Source organism: Tachysurus fulvidraco, chromosome 7 (genome assembly GCF_022655615.1).
Source record: "Tachysurus fulvidraco isolate hzauxx_2018 chromosome 7, HZAU_PFXX_2.0, whole genome shotgun sequence".
Lineage (NCBI taxonomy): Eukaryota > Metazoa > Chordata > Actinopteri > Siluriformes > Bagridae > Tachysurus > Tachysurus fulvidraco.
In genome coordinates this window covers 20,708,165-20,723,388 of record NC_062524.1, presented here as the reverse complement: position 1 = coordinate 20,723,388, position 15,224 = coordinate 20,708,165, and the positions used below count along the sequence as shown (strand labels likewise).

At 39.5% G+C, this 15,224-nt stretch overlaps 1 protein-coding gene across 2 annotated transcripts in view; it reads left to right on the top strand.

Moving 5' to 3' along the window:
* The window catches only part of LOC113660715 (spectrin beta chain, non-erythrocytic 1-like), a 76,252-nt gene that overhangs the window by 27,330 nt on the left and 33,698 nt on the right, over positions 1 to 15,224 (top strand). For both annotated transcript variants that reach the window (XM_027174436.2, XM_027174435.2), the window contains one exon: positions 14,619 to 14,770. In XM_027174436.2, coding sequence (XP_027030237.1) covers positions 14,619 to 14,770 — 152 coding nt within the window. The remainder of the gene's footprint in view (positions 1 to 14,618; positions 14,771 to 15,224) is intronic.

Below are 15,224 nucleotides of genomic sequence, written 5' to 3'. Positions count from 1 at the left end.
TTATATATTTATTTTTTTCTAGGCATCAAATGCTTTAAGTGACTATCGCCAAAGAACCGATGTTTTAAAGACACACTTGGCGAACGCTGACTCAGTTAAAGATTTATATTTTTTTTGTATATATTGCTTTTGCTTGTTAAAAGCAACAAAATCATACACAACTGAAACCACTTTGCTGAAGGGTAGCAATTTTAATTTCCCTTCCATATCCTTGTGATTAAAATGAAGACCAGGAAATCAGTATTGAAACATCAAAATGATCACATTCAAGTCTCCACTCTTTTCCGAAATGGATTGTGGCCCTTTTCTGTTATAACTCCCCCAAAACTTCTCTTAGTTGTAATATTTGCCCCACATTTCATCATGTCATTTTGACATGAGGGCTCTAATTAATCTTCGCCCTTTCTTCTTGACACATCCGTTCGAACACTGCCAGATGTCTTCGAGTGCCTTCCTAAAATCAAGTCTGAAGTCTGAGGCAGTCATTATAACATAAAGTCTTTTGTAACTGGAAGTGTTTGATTTGTGTATGTTTAATTTTAAGTTGTAAGAAGTTGACTGGTACACACTTTCAACAGTTTAATAAATGATAAGAGAGAATAGAGGTAGGAAAGAAAGGTTGGCATGCCCGCGTTGTGGTATATTAATATATTGATAAGATAAGGCATTATAATTATAATGGTAGTTTAGTTGTATATTGAAGGCTGGTTGGATCAGACCGATGTCTGACAGCTACACTTAAGTTTAAAAAGCTTTTTGGTTCTGCGTAGAACTCTATATCTAAGCGTTATCCTATCGGAAAGGATCTCGAGTTAAATAGTTTTTTGACAGGTGAGTGCAGATGACTTTGAGTCTCCGCTTGTATTAGTGATATCGTGTGAACCCCTGAAGATGTCTTAAGTGATTGGTCATCCATTAATGAAGGTTTGTCTCAAGTTACACCCAGTTGTCTGATTACTATTCAATTCTCATCCCAACACCAAGAAGTCCAGAAGACTGAGACAGGCGTTCTTGCATTTCTTTACTGTGCCTCTCTTTTTCTCTCTTTCATGAATGGAGCCTTTTGCGAACAATACTCCACTTTGTCCACCTGACAGCCTGGTTCATAATACACAGTGGTAAATTCCTTCAGTTAACATATTATAGTATATTATTCGTTTTCTTCTTAAAAACGATAAAAATATGTTTAAATAATAATAGTTATAGCACCATTATATGGTGTCATATCATCTAACTTTCAACTAATACAACAAAGAAATGTGACCTGTGGATGTCCTGCAAGAATTCAGAAATCACCACCACTTTGTTCACATTTTCTGGACCTGGATTTGTATGAGATTAAGATATCTCGGAGGCCAATCGTGTGGCAGCACCGCAATGCTTAAAATAATAAACAGAAACTGCTGATTTCTGGTGATTTTCTGGTGATTCCAGGGTAATCAGTGAAATTGGACAGATGTCTCTCAACAACAAGGTGTTTCAAACTGCAGACCCTCTGCTCACAGGAACAATATTTTTAACCATATATAACATTGTGCATTGTAACATGGCCATTGTGCAGAATCTTTGTCTAACGTTTAAGAAAATGTGATCCTGACAGAATGCACAAAAAAAACAGTGAAATGGCAACCCTTTTTTTTAAATTGAGATTTGATGTATTTATCACTACAGTTACAGACATAATTCATCAAAATAAATTGTAGTTTCTAAATGTGTCTCGTCTTATCTATAGTATAAAACTGGCCATTTGCAATGTTTTATTAATTACGCTTCTAAAATACTGGTTCTCATCTAACCATATCGCAGCACTGTTGTGGTACCTCTCCTACAGAAGCCTATAAGCAGCTCATGTTTTTCCCCAAGTCCAGGATTGAAAGTCTGTCCTTTGGAATATGTAGTTAAATGCTGACTTTCATTGGTGGTTTCCCATGTCTTTATCTGGATATGTGAAGGCGATAAGGTTACCAGCATGCATTCAAATAGGCTACGAACAAAGTCCTAACAAAGTTGACACTGACAGCTAGATCATGCAGAGTTCCTTTTTTTTATGTTGTTGCTGTGCCAGATCTGGACAAACCTTTCATCATTCTTGCTGGTCACTACGCAGAGCCAAGCTGGGCACGAGGGGGGCGGAAGTGTCGCGTTAAAAGAGGCGATTCTGTGTAGCGTATTGTAGCGGCAGCCAGAAGCAACCCGCTGCTAACCAGCTCAATGACCTTCTGTTCCACGCTTGGCTTTGCATTTGTCCTTTCATTTCATTGCTTGAGCAGGAAAGATTAGCACTGGTTCTTGTCAGAATTTGAATGGAGCACCCAATCACTATCGCAGGATTTATCAGATCAATTTGAAGATAAGCCAAGCTAACAGCCATGCTTTGATTACTACCATGAGTCTATGTTCAGGATGGTTTATGTTGAGGTATTTCTTTTTTTTTACCTTGATATGATGCTCATTTTTTAAAATAAACAAAATCTTGATTGCTCAGACATGCATGAATTAGAAGAGCAGTCAGAATCATTCAAGCATCTGCAAGTGAATCATCCAGAGACATTGCATTAGTGAGTTTTCAGTGCTGTAGCCAGGAACTTATTACAGCAGGATGATGAAATATACTAAATAAATATCACATGGCTAGGTGCTTTTAAATGGAAGCGTAGTTAAAAAGCTTGATTCCAATTGGTTAATTCCAAATTTCTCACCATAGCAGCAAAAAACCTTTTGGTTTTACAAGCAACCCTACTCTAGTGTTTCTGTTCACTGGAACTTGTGAACTTGTCATCGTAAGTCCTGCAGCTTCCACTCCTCAAAACAGCGACTGAGAACCAAATCTGTTGTCACTAGGTGTGAGATGGTTCACATACTCCGGCCTGCCCACGATTAAAACATGAGGTTCTCACTGTGCGCCCACCCTGCTTTATTTGTGGTGAAAATTAGTCACAGATGTTGTATGCAATATAGTAGCAGTTAAAGAGCATGGGCAAGGTGTATAATCTCTGAGATATAAGACAAGCCAAAGTGTCTTTATGAGCTTGTGTAAAATAACAGAATCAGAAGTTTAATATTTAGACTTTTGGCAGCCTTTGAATTGCCTGTAATTTCAAATATCTAGCTTCGTAAGATCCTATAATTTTTTTATTATTTATTTTTCTTTTTTTAAAATGATTACTGTTCGAACACATGACTAGGGGATACTAGATATAAATGTCAAGGATAAAACAGGAAAAGTACATTAAACCAGGAGGCCGGAAGACATCTTGTTCCGCAATGCTATGATTAAACCAAAGAAACTGGGTTTTTTTAAATGACCTGAAGTAAAAACAAATGTTTGAGGATTAGAATCTTGGATTGAATCATGTTCTGTTTGTTCTGGTCCTGAGTGTGTGGAGGAGTTTCATATTTGCTTTGAAATCTTTTTCCCAATCCTTAAAGCAACACAGAGAATGTCCAACACAGAAACTCTACATCTTTACTACCGCTTTACTTTTTGTACATCTCAGCAAATACATTCTTTATTTCCATGTCTTTCATTTTCAGTTCAGTTTCAGTTTTATATTACGTTTTTAAACAATGGAGATTGTTTAAAAGCAGCTTTACAGAAGCAAATACACACAGAATAAACATTTTAAAGTTTAAAATTAAAGTTACTATTTATATATAACATCTATCCCTAATGAGCAAGCCTGAGGTGAAGGGGGTGATGGTAAACTCCCTGAGATAATATGAGAAACTTTGAGAGGAACCGGATTCAGAAGGAAACCTATCGTCTTTTGGGTGACACTGGGGAGGAAATAATGTAAATAATGTCCTTTCTACAACAGTTTGTAGTCGAGTCAAATTGTGCAACCAAGAGCTCCTGAGGAAATAATGGGTCAGCGTAATTTCTGAGATCATTACGGACTAATTCCTTCCTGCTGAATGTTCACATGTGAAGACCAGAGCGCAAAGATGATCGGCGCAAAGACGGCTTGATAGTCTCCAAGTGGTTCTATTCACAGCAGTCTGTCTTAGCATCTTTTTATAACCACTCACCATTTTTATTCAGGGGAGCCGTCACACTTGCCAAAGGAAATGAAGCTCTTCTCAGCCAGTACGTGGCTGGAAAAATATTGTTTCTTGTCTACTTGGAGTGAATGTGAGCAAATGCAGACACTTTGAAAACGTATGATGTATTCAGAGGTGATTATTTATTGTCCTCCACAAAGATTCAGTACATTCCCTCTGATAGTCATCATTGAGAATTGAGCCTCTCAAAATTCCATACCATATACGACAACTCGAGTTTTAAGTAGAGTTTAAGAGCCAATGTGTATGCCTATATCAAATGTGCACTAATATTACAGAACTTGATTTACTTGTATTTAATCATGAACAATACATCAGTCCCCATCAGTGACAACTTCTATTAATAATATTTCCACATTCGAGGACTAGTTAAAAATTAATAGTGCATATCAAGTCTACAACAGAAATGACTAGTCATACTTCCTGGAAAACATATCCGCAATGTAATTTGTCTAGTCATATTATTTAGGGAGAACAGCAGCATTTCCTAAAATATCACTCTTTTTTAAAGAGGATCTTATTATTTTAATGCTCCTTATATTCTTTTCTTTATATGGACTTGAACGTTCGATCCAAGCCACAGGATTTTGGTAGGGTTCAGATCCAGAGACTAATTGCGTATTGTGTTTTTTGAACCACATTGGTTTTGATTTGAAAGTATGATTTGGACATCTGATTGAAAGCTTTATCTATGACCAAAGCCTGAAGCTGGGTGTATGTCCTCCTGGCAAAGGTTAAATTACTTGGTTACCTTCAATCTTCACAAGTGTAAAGCATCAGCAGTAAAACAGCCAGTTATGCATAAATCCCTCACCAAAGTATGACCCACTGCCATATTTTACTAGACAGTTTTGTGACTAACATTGATGAGCTATACAGAACTGCAATGGTGATGGTATTTCCCAGAATTATAATGATCAACACTGTGAGAACAAAACCTAACCTCAGGATGGTAAAGTTAGAGCAGTGAGAATTTACATTCATGATGTAATTGTAGAGGGTTGAAGCTAAGATTTTAATATTATACTTCAGCAATGCTCAGTTTTGTATGTCTAAGCTCAAGAGTGGCTGCAGAATTTCATCCCAAATCAAGTGTGTGGAATCAGGTGAATCCTCATGTTCAACATGAAATAGACTGATACACCGTCTATGTGCAAAATAGAAAGTTTATCCTTTTTTTTTTGTTGTTGTTGTTGGAATTACAATCCATTTTTATTATAAAGACTCTTCATAGACTCTTCTTATCTTCAGAGCCTCAGTAACAACTGATGTGTTGGTTGAGGGCCATTCATAACACAAAATCTTTGCCCATGTTGTTTCCAGCTCATAAACTGACGCAAGTCCTGATAGTAGACTTCAATTAAACTGTCAGCTGTTTGTCTTTTATGTAATGATTAACATGTTTATCTTCTTTGCAGCCCAATACATTTTTAAATCTCCATTTTTATCAAGCACTAAGCAGCCAAGCACACAGTCATCTCACACACTAGCATGTATACAGTATGTGTAGTCAATTTGAACACCAGGACTACTTTGAGAATAAAATATAAGGAGTAATGTGAAGCAATGATTGGCTAAAGGCTAGAAAGTATCTCAATTACTGTTCTGCTTACAGACCTAAAAAGATGCGAGTCAAAAGGTGTGTCCCAAATCGCATAATTAGTAATAGCATGAGTTGTGTGAACACTGAGAATTAAAAGTTTAAAAATGTACTGTAAATAAAAATGGTAGAAGTGCAATTCAAGAAACCCACATTGATACACTTGTGATGAAGCGTGGCATGTTGGACGCTTCATACACTTAAAACTCACAGCTTTGCTGACGTAGTAGAAGAGGGTGAATTTCTTTGAAATTAGCTCACATTGTGCATTTTATTTTTCAATATATCAAAAAATTCCAGAGTTTTTCATCAACTAGGAAAAACAGCTTAAATCTCTGCATGGTAAAAACTGTTAAAGAAGCAGATGACTTGTCTATTTTTGTTGCAAATCCAGAGCTCAGGGTCAGCCATGATCCAGCACCCCTGGAGCAGGGAGAGTTAGGGGCCTTGTTCAGGGGCCAAACAGCTGCAGCTTGAGGGTGCTGATGGGAAACCAGTGTTGCAACTGATTTGCAAGGAGGTTGTAGAAATAAATAACCATACCTTCAGGAAAAAAGAAGTGTTTTTGGGATGGATAAAGTTTTTGATTTCCTAAGATTTTTTTTTTCTTTTTTCTAAGCAACTCACTATACTACAGGATATTATATATGACCTTTAGAGGTTACCTGTGGTGATTAATCGCATTGGTTATTGACACTCTTCCCCTCCCTGCACAGACAGCCTTGTGATGTGTGTATAAATGGAGAACTTATATAAATCTGGACAGCCACATTGACAATAACCTTCATTATCTTGTGCTTCAAGGCTAAGAACATTCAATACATTAAAGGGATCAATGTCCTTCTTAGCTTTGTCTTTTCTCATTCTCATGTTCTATTGACACTGAGAGATTTCAGGTACTGTACAGCAGTTCGTCCTTTTGTCGTATGATCTCATGATAAGAAGTCGAGGGTTTTACGTGGCACAGATAAAGTTAGGCGAATTCCTCGAACTCATCGTACTTTGTTAAAACTCGCACTGTGCTGCGAGATGTGACTTCGTTTGCCTGTTTCATGACATTTTGATTTATTGACTGCTGGTAGTGCCCTATCTATTTGACCGTCTGCGAGCTATAATAAGATCTCTGTTTGTTAACGACAATCTGAGATATTTGGCATCGGGGTGCTACTCAATAAACCGCATGTGATCGCTGTGATGCATATGTGTCTTCATTGCTTGGAGTTCAAATGAAGTATCTTGTGCCTGCAATTTCACTAATTCTATAATTACAATTATAAATGCAAAAAAATAAAAAAATGCAACACTATATTCTTTGGGGAAAAAAGCAATTATTTGTTGCTGAAAGAATAAGAAAAAAGCTCTAAAAAATCCTAGAGAGACTGGTTAAGTAATACTACAGTATTTAGATTTAATCCTCATACCTCAATCCTGTTTCCCTGTGTGTTTATTTATATAATAATTATTATACAACCCAATATCTAATCTTACTAATCTAATAAAAATTTATCGCTGTCTCTAATTGATCAATACTCAAACCACTGTGTTATTGTAGTGGTGGTTTTGGCCGGCTTTAACATGATGCCTGATTTGTTTGGAAACCATCATAGCAGGATGCTGACTGTATAAATATAAGATTCTTAACTCTAACTGTATACATGGGGATCAGGTATCTGTGGAGTAAAAAAAAAATTATTTCTTTTTATATAGCTGAAATACTGTTTACCTTTTACATGTACAGTATTTCAAGTCACAAAGAAAGTCCTAGAATCTCAAGAAAAAAAGGTAGAAATTGCATTTGAATCGTGTATATATGATATGCAGTGGGAAAAAAACATTCACGCTGTTAGCGCATCATAATGCTGTGATCAAATTGTTACATCAGTGGAGCGCGTAGTTACGGACGGAGCCAGAAATGGTGTCTCATTAATGATGCACAATGTCCCAGCGGCAAGGGTCAAGTTCAAATTAAAGAGCTTGAGAGGAGGGGAGGGGGGGGGGGAGCACACAGCTTCTTTAAACTCCACTACCACCATTAAGCCAGGTGGTAAAATACAGGCTTGATGCAGCCTCCGGGCAGTTGAGTATTGATTAACTGCAGCAAATTGATTGTTGATGCACGCTGTTGTTTTTGAGCGAGCTGCAGAAGCAGACACTTTGCACCACGTCAGCATAACTGAAGAGCTGTAGAGGCTTTTAACAGCATAAGGATCCTTAACTCTGTAAATACAATCCTTGTCTACTGTTCCCTGTTGGCTCTCAGAATAAATTGACCTTTAATGCGTTAAATCTAATACAGACTAAATAACTGCTGGGTCTCAGAAAAGGAAGAGGTAAATGGTTATATTTGGCAAACATTTTTTTTTGCATTTATGCATCTTATGTTTGTATTTATAATACACTCAGCAGCCACTATATTAGGAACACCTATACACTTGGTCATTCGTGCACTTATCCCATCAGCCAATCATGTGGCGGTAGCACGAAGCAGAATGTCACAGTTAAGGATTGTATAAAAGTATTGCTTGCACTTTTTCTCAGTTTCGGTGTGCCTGTCTAGTCTATGAATACGGTTCTATGTTGACAGGAGTGGAAGCTGATGGTCATGCGCCTCAAGGCTGTGCTTTTCTGTTCATTGAGCGCTTATATATGAGTTACTCGAAAGCATTTCTGTATGTTTTTTTTTTTTTTTTTTTTACACCATCCAGTGTAAACTCTAGAGACTGTTGTGTGAAAATGCTCAAACCAACCCATCTGGCTAAAACCACTAACAAAGGCACACTTCTCCTCCCATTCTAATGTTACTGTTAAGTGCACTTGTGTCTGCATCTGATTAGATATCTACATCAATGTTCAGGTGTTCCTAATAAAGTGGCTGGTAAAGTCGCAATATACTATTTCTTCCTACATGGTAGCAGCAGTACAGTAGGTTGTGTTCCAGGTTTGATCTTGTTTTGGCCTTTATCATGATGCCGTATCAATCACCAGCTCCTGTAGAGCATGTCCTGGCAAAACAATGAGACTTTTTTGAAGTATTTGTGTAATTATTGTGAAGTTGGAGCAAGAATATTTATCAAGATAAATTTCATATCTACCAAATGCTGCTGTAAATCTTTAGGAATGAGGAAATAATCCTAGACAAGTAAAAGTTATTCCTACATTCCTGTTGTACAATCACATGCTGTAGGTCTCCTGGGTTTGCCCGGTATCTTTACTCTCTTTAGGGTTTTTTACACTGACCTCCAGGATGCCATACTTTTAATCCCTGCTTTAATCTAGATGCTGTGTTAGCACTATTATATAAACATTTTTAAAACCCTTTGTAAGCAGGAGTAGCAGTGTTAAGTGTACATTGGGGTAACAGATATGTTCGGTATCTAAAATGATGTTACAACGTTAGAAACTGCCATTACTTGCAGCATTTGAGGGAAAACATTAAACAATAATTATGCCAAATGGTAACTGAAAATGTGCCAATTGAAGAAAAGTCTGTTCAGAACAAACTGGAAATCAGTAATCGGTAGTATCAGCAAAAGGCGGTATCTTCCCGGCCAAGAAAGATTCGCTTTCCTTTTACTGTATACCGTAATTTAAATTAAATTAACTCAATAGAGCATGTAGTTCAGACCAGATATTGCAGGTACCTTAATTTGTGAGCGATGCTCAGAGACAAATCACCTGTGGCTCAAAATTATGACATTTAATGAATGAGACAAACACAACATAAAACTAACTACACAAACAAACAAAAGAAATAGGGAAAATGAAAATAAAATAAAACAAAAGAAATTAAAATTGGGGAAAGGGAGGAAGAGACTGGAAAGAAGAAACTAGAGATAGGAAGGAAAGGAATGGCAAGCTTAGACTCAAAAATAAATCACACCCTAACTGGGAAATCGTCACAAACTTAAATTCACCTCAAGATTCAATGAAAGATTCCTACTTAAAATTACGCATCTAAATTGGTTGGTAGAGGAAACGGTTACTTGCATTGGCTTACTGAACAAGAGTCCGGATGCAACAGAGAAATCTCTGAAAAGTCAGTTAGGGTGGGGTCAGACGTTCTTCCAAGTTCTCCTGAAGATCAGAGCAGTTGTCGTTCTTGGAAGTGAAGCTTGCTGGAACTTCTTTGAAGGAAGATGGAGTTGTCTTGAAGCTGCTCCTGAAGTCTGACCACGGATTAGTGGTGTTTGTGACAATTTAAAGGTTGCGAACTCCACCCATCTTTGGGGAGATGACCAATACTTCGGTCAAGGTTTTGGAGGGAAAAACTCCCTTTGTTTCAGGTGTCTGTGGGCGTGGTTTAGCTATCAAACTTTTAGATGACTTTAAAGTTTGATCCAGGGTGTATTAAGACGGTATGGCGCCTTTCGTGCTCAAATAAAATACACCAGTGCTTGAAAAATGAGTAACCGATAATTTTGTGGTCATTTGGATACTAAACATGAAGGGTAATGACGGTATGAAGGCAGCAGTACATTACATATATAGATCATTAATCAAAGTATAACTTATTTTAAAATACAATGTTGTTTTCTGACACATGAATAAAATACACCCTTGTCAGGAAATTAAGGAGCAAATAATTTTAAGTCAGGAAAGCCTTAAAAGAACACATTACAAAAAGGGTTATAAGAATGAGAACTTTAGAGTATCTTATCTTCGGGTTTTATTAGTAAAAGGAATGTCTCATTGTGTGAGTGTGTGTGTGTGTTCTGGTTTAGGGCCCCTATGAGTCGTTTAGGGCCGCATGGGGTTATCTGGTCTTTGTGTAGGTTCCAGACATTCTGGAGCCAGGTGTGTGTGTAAAACTGGGTTGCTCATCGGTTAATTGAGGAGTAGATGTTGAAATTTAGGGTGCTACAGACGCTACATATCCATCCAGTTGCAGATTTCAGAAATGATTCAAGACGGTATCTTAAAAAATGACACCAGAATAGACTGATATTAATCTAAAAAAAATTGAGAGCACATGTTTTATAGTACTAGTAATTAAAATTATAATTAGCGTTTTATTTGTCATGTACACAACCAATACACAGCACGACATGCAGCAAAATGTTTTCAAATTGGCCGTGTTGAACTGAAAACTACAAATAAACAAATAGTCAGAATAATCTTTTTATTCTTAATTATTGATTCATTCATTCATTTTCTACCGCTTATTTGAACTTCTCGGGTCATGGGGAGCCTGTGCCTATCTCGGGCGTCATCGGGCATCAAGGCAGGATACACCCTGGACGGAGTGCCAACCCATCGCAGGGTATTCTTAATTTTATTTATATATATATATATATATATATATATATATATATATATATATATATATATATATATATATATATATATATAAGGTAGGGTCTCCGATTTTTGAGAAATGCTTCAGAAAACTGAATTGGGCCGAATAATAAACAAAACAAACGTGTAGCCAATGAGCGGAAAGGGGCGGGGCTTGTCAATATGCGGTGGAGAGAGTGTTCAGTGCGCATGTGTGACATTAGCAGAACGCGGATTTAACATTGACAAGGAGGATAAAAACAAAGAAAGAAAGCGAAGAAAGACTTACGATAAGGCAAGAAGTAGGAACCATGTTAATATAGGATCAGCTTTCCAGTGCTGGAGAGAACTGAAGGAGCGGGAAGTTGGAGCATATTCACAGATTGGAGTTTCCCGAGTCAATAACTCCTGAGCTAAACACTGCTACTACACTAATAACACCTCTTTTATACCTTAGTAATGTAGAGAGACAGCTAAAACCACGTTTTGTGTAGTAACAGCGTTTAGCTCAGCTCAGGAGTTATTGACTCTTTACTTAAGACACAGAGGCGCTTTTTTCCTTCTCGATAGGTGAGTAACGTATGTGCTTGGTATGGTAACATTTCCAACTAAAAAAAGAAATTACTTTTCCAAATCCAATTTCAGCCATTTGTTACAGGATCCAATATCCAATATGCTTTCTTCCAAAATCTGATCTGCAGTATCTTGGATAAGTATTCACCACCATTGAACTTTTCCATATTTTGTAATGTTACAGCCATCTCATTTATACAGTTAAGGGGTAAGGGCCTTTCTCAGAGGCCCAGCAGTGGCAGATGAATGGCCCTGGGATTTGAACTCACAATCTTCTGATCAGTAGTCCAGCACCTTAACCAGTAAGTTATTACATTCCACTCTGCAGCCAATTTGCCTTAATAGTTCAGTCCACATGTGTGCTGGTAAAGTGTCACATGATCTTTACATCAACACATTGTGTAATTCAGATACTAATTCTGTCTATTTTACCGTCTGCTTGATTTATAAAATCTCAACATCTAGAAATGTTCAGGGGCAATTACTTATGCAAAGCAGTGTAGCTTCTCTGCCTTTGAGTGCAATGAGTCACTGGTGGGTTTTAGAGCACTTGAATGTAGGAGTGAACACTGAGCCAAAGATCATTTCTCTGACCCACACACAAGCACAGATTACTGCTGCTTAGCCCTGACTTCAGTCTTCTCACTGGCCGTGTGTGTGTGTGTGTGTGTGTGTGTGTGTGTGTGTGTGTGTGTGTGTGCGTGTCTGTCTGTTGGGCAGTATACGTGTGTGTAAGTGTGTGTGGTTGTGTGTTGGGCTGTGTGTGGTTGTGTGTTGGGCTGTGTGTGGTTGTGTGTTGGGCTGTGTGTGTAAGTGTGTGGTTGTTGGGCTGTGTGTGTAAGTGTGTGGTTGTTGGGCTGTGTGTGGTTGTTGGGCTGTGTGTGGTTGTTGGGCTGTGTGTGGTTGTTGGGCTGTGTGTGGTTGTTGGGCTGTGTGTGGTTGTTGGGCTGTGTGTGGTTGTTGGGCTGTGTGTGGTTGTTGGGCTGTGTGTGGTTGTTGGGCTGTGTGTGGTTGTTGGGCTGTGTGTGGTTGTTGGGCTGTGTGTGGTTGTTGGGCTGTGTGTGTGTGTGTGGTTGTTGGGCTGTGTGTGTGTGCGTGAGTGTTGGGCTGTGTGTGTGTGCGTGAGTGTTGGGCTGTGTGTGTGTGTGCGTGAGTGAGTGTTTGGCTGTGTGTGTGTGCGTGAGTGAGTGAGTTGGCTGTGTGTGTGTGCGTGAGTGAGTGAGTTGGCTGTGTGTGTGTGCGTGAGTGAGTGTTTGGCTGTGTGTGTGTGCGTGAGTGAGTGTTTGGCTGTGTGCGTGCGCGTGAGTGAGTGTTGGGCTGTGTGCGTGCGCGTGAGTGAGTGTTGGGCTGTGTGTGTGCGCGTGAGTGAGTGTTGGGCTGTGTGTGTGCGCGTGAGTGAGTGTTGGGCTGTGTGTGTGCGCGTGAGTGAGTGTTTGGCTGTGTGTGTGCGCGTGAGTGAGTGAGTTGGCTGTGTGTGTGTGCGTGAGTGAGTGAGTTGGCTGTGTGTGTGTGCGTGAGAGTGTTTGGCTGTGTGTGTGTGTGCGTGAGTGAGTGTTTGGCTGTGTGTGTGCGCGTGAGTGAGTGTTTGGCTGTGTGTGTGTGCGTGAGTGAGTGTTTGGCTGTGTGTGTGTGCGTGAGTGAGTGTTTGGCTGTGTGTGTGCGCGTGAGTGAGTGTTTGGCTGTGTGTGTGCGCGTGAGTGAGTGTTTGGCTGTGTGTGTGTGTGCGTGAGTGAGTGTTTGGCTGTGTGTGTGTGTGCGTGAGTGAGTGTTTGGCTGTGTGTGTGTGTGCGTGAGTGAGTGTTTGGCTGTGTGTGTGTGTGCGTGAGTGAGTGTTTGGCTGTGTGTGCGCGCGTGAGTGAGTGTTTGGCTGTGTGTGCGCGCGTGAGTGAGTGTTTGGCTGTGTGTGTGCGCGCGTGAGTGAGTGTTTGGCTGTGTGTGTGCGCGCGTGAGTGAGTGTTGGGCTGTGTGTGTGTGCGCGTGAGTGAGTGTTGGGCTGTGTGTGTGAGTGAGTGTTGGGCTGTGTGTATTTTAACTTACTATATAAATACAGTGACAGTGTGAATGTGTGTGGAATGTCTGTTGGTCTAAATTTATATATAAGGTGTTGTATCAGATATTAGGTGTTGACAGTGGTCTGAAACTTGGCCTTGTCCTTAACTGCTAACATCTGTATTATTCAGAGCTGTTGTGTTATTTGTATAATTCTATCACTATATTCTATTTGATGTGTGTTCTACGACTTTCCAAACGGCACTGATATGTTAGCAGTTGATAGTTGTGAGGTCTGTGGACCAGTCTGCACAAAGAGGCTGCAAATCTTTGCTCCAGATTTCTATGGCAACGGGTTTTGGAGAGCTTTAAGCAAATGCTTCATCCAGCAAAGGCGTTGGCGTTGACACACTTCATTGAGCCAAGCGGGTGGGTGGTTGTGTGCGTATGTGGGAGGTTGGATGTATAGGTGAAAGCTTGATTTATGGCCTTACAGCTCCACCAGACCACCCAAAAAGCCTGAGAGAAAACATGTCGAGTGATCAGGTTGGCATTAGATTGGCATCAGCCGTATTAAAATAATTGCGTTTCTGCTAACGACCGCTCGCTGGAAACAAGAAGCCTGCTCAGAGAAATACAACAGTGGAAACAGGAGTGGGTTGTTTCTCTTTTTGGCATATTGTAGTTTGGATTGTTTGTAAGCAATTTACAGGAAGAAATGAGCCCATAAACTGGCATTTAATATCAAGTTAAAAAGCAGCAGCTTCTAATTTGCACCAGCACCCTCTACTGCCTGTGTGCTGAATCTCAGTTGTGACTTGTGAGTTGAAGCATTTTCTTATCATTCAACCATCCCACACTTCAGGGAAAAAACAGATTCTTTATCATGCCACTGATGTGGAACCCTCAACAGTTACACCATCTTTACCTTTAGTATGTACGTTTTACTTACAAAAAGACCACACGTTGCAATCGTGTGCCGATGTAGGATGGCTCCTACTGTACGTTGGAGATGGTAGAGATAAGTGGAGATCATTTATATATAGGTTCATGGGGTTTACATAGTAATATAGAACTCTTTCGGGGGGAAAAAAATCGAATTCTTTCTTTTCCTCTGCAGATGAGCGCGAAGCGGTGCAGAAGAAGACCTTTACAAAATGGGTGAACTCCCACCTGGCTCGAGTCTCCTGCCGCATCACAGACCTCTACATGGATCTGAGGGATGGCCGCATGCTCATTAAGCTCCTGGAGGTGCTTTCTGGAGAGAGACTGGTACGTAGTGTTTGCAGCCTGTAACAATGTTCGGAGGTTCATTCACATTCCTTAAGTGTTTTTATTTTAAGCAACAATTTCATTATTATTAGCTAGATCAACATGAAGTCATGGTGACAAAAAATAAGAGAACTGGGTTCTATATCTTTGTGATGTCAGGTTCAGCATCTGGGTGCTCCCTGCAGCTTCAGCAGCTTCTATCCTTATGAATCATCTGGGTGGTGGTACAGGGCTCTAGTGGCTAGTTTAAGGTTATAGGCATGTTCATAATCAGTCTGTTTGTTGGAGTTCATACCTGCTGAAGCTTGCTGGAGAATAATACTAGTGGTGTTACCTGTTTATTACATATTTGTTGGCAGCATACTAAAGATGAAGAAGCCTTTACTTGTCACACGTTTATTATAGCACACTGAAATTCTTCTCTTGTAAGGAAGCTGAGGTCACAATACAGGGT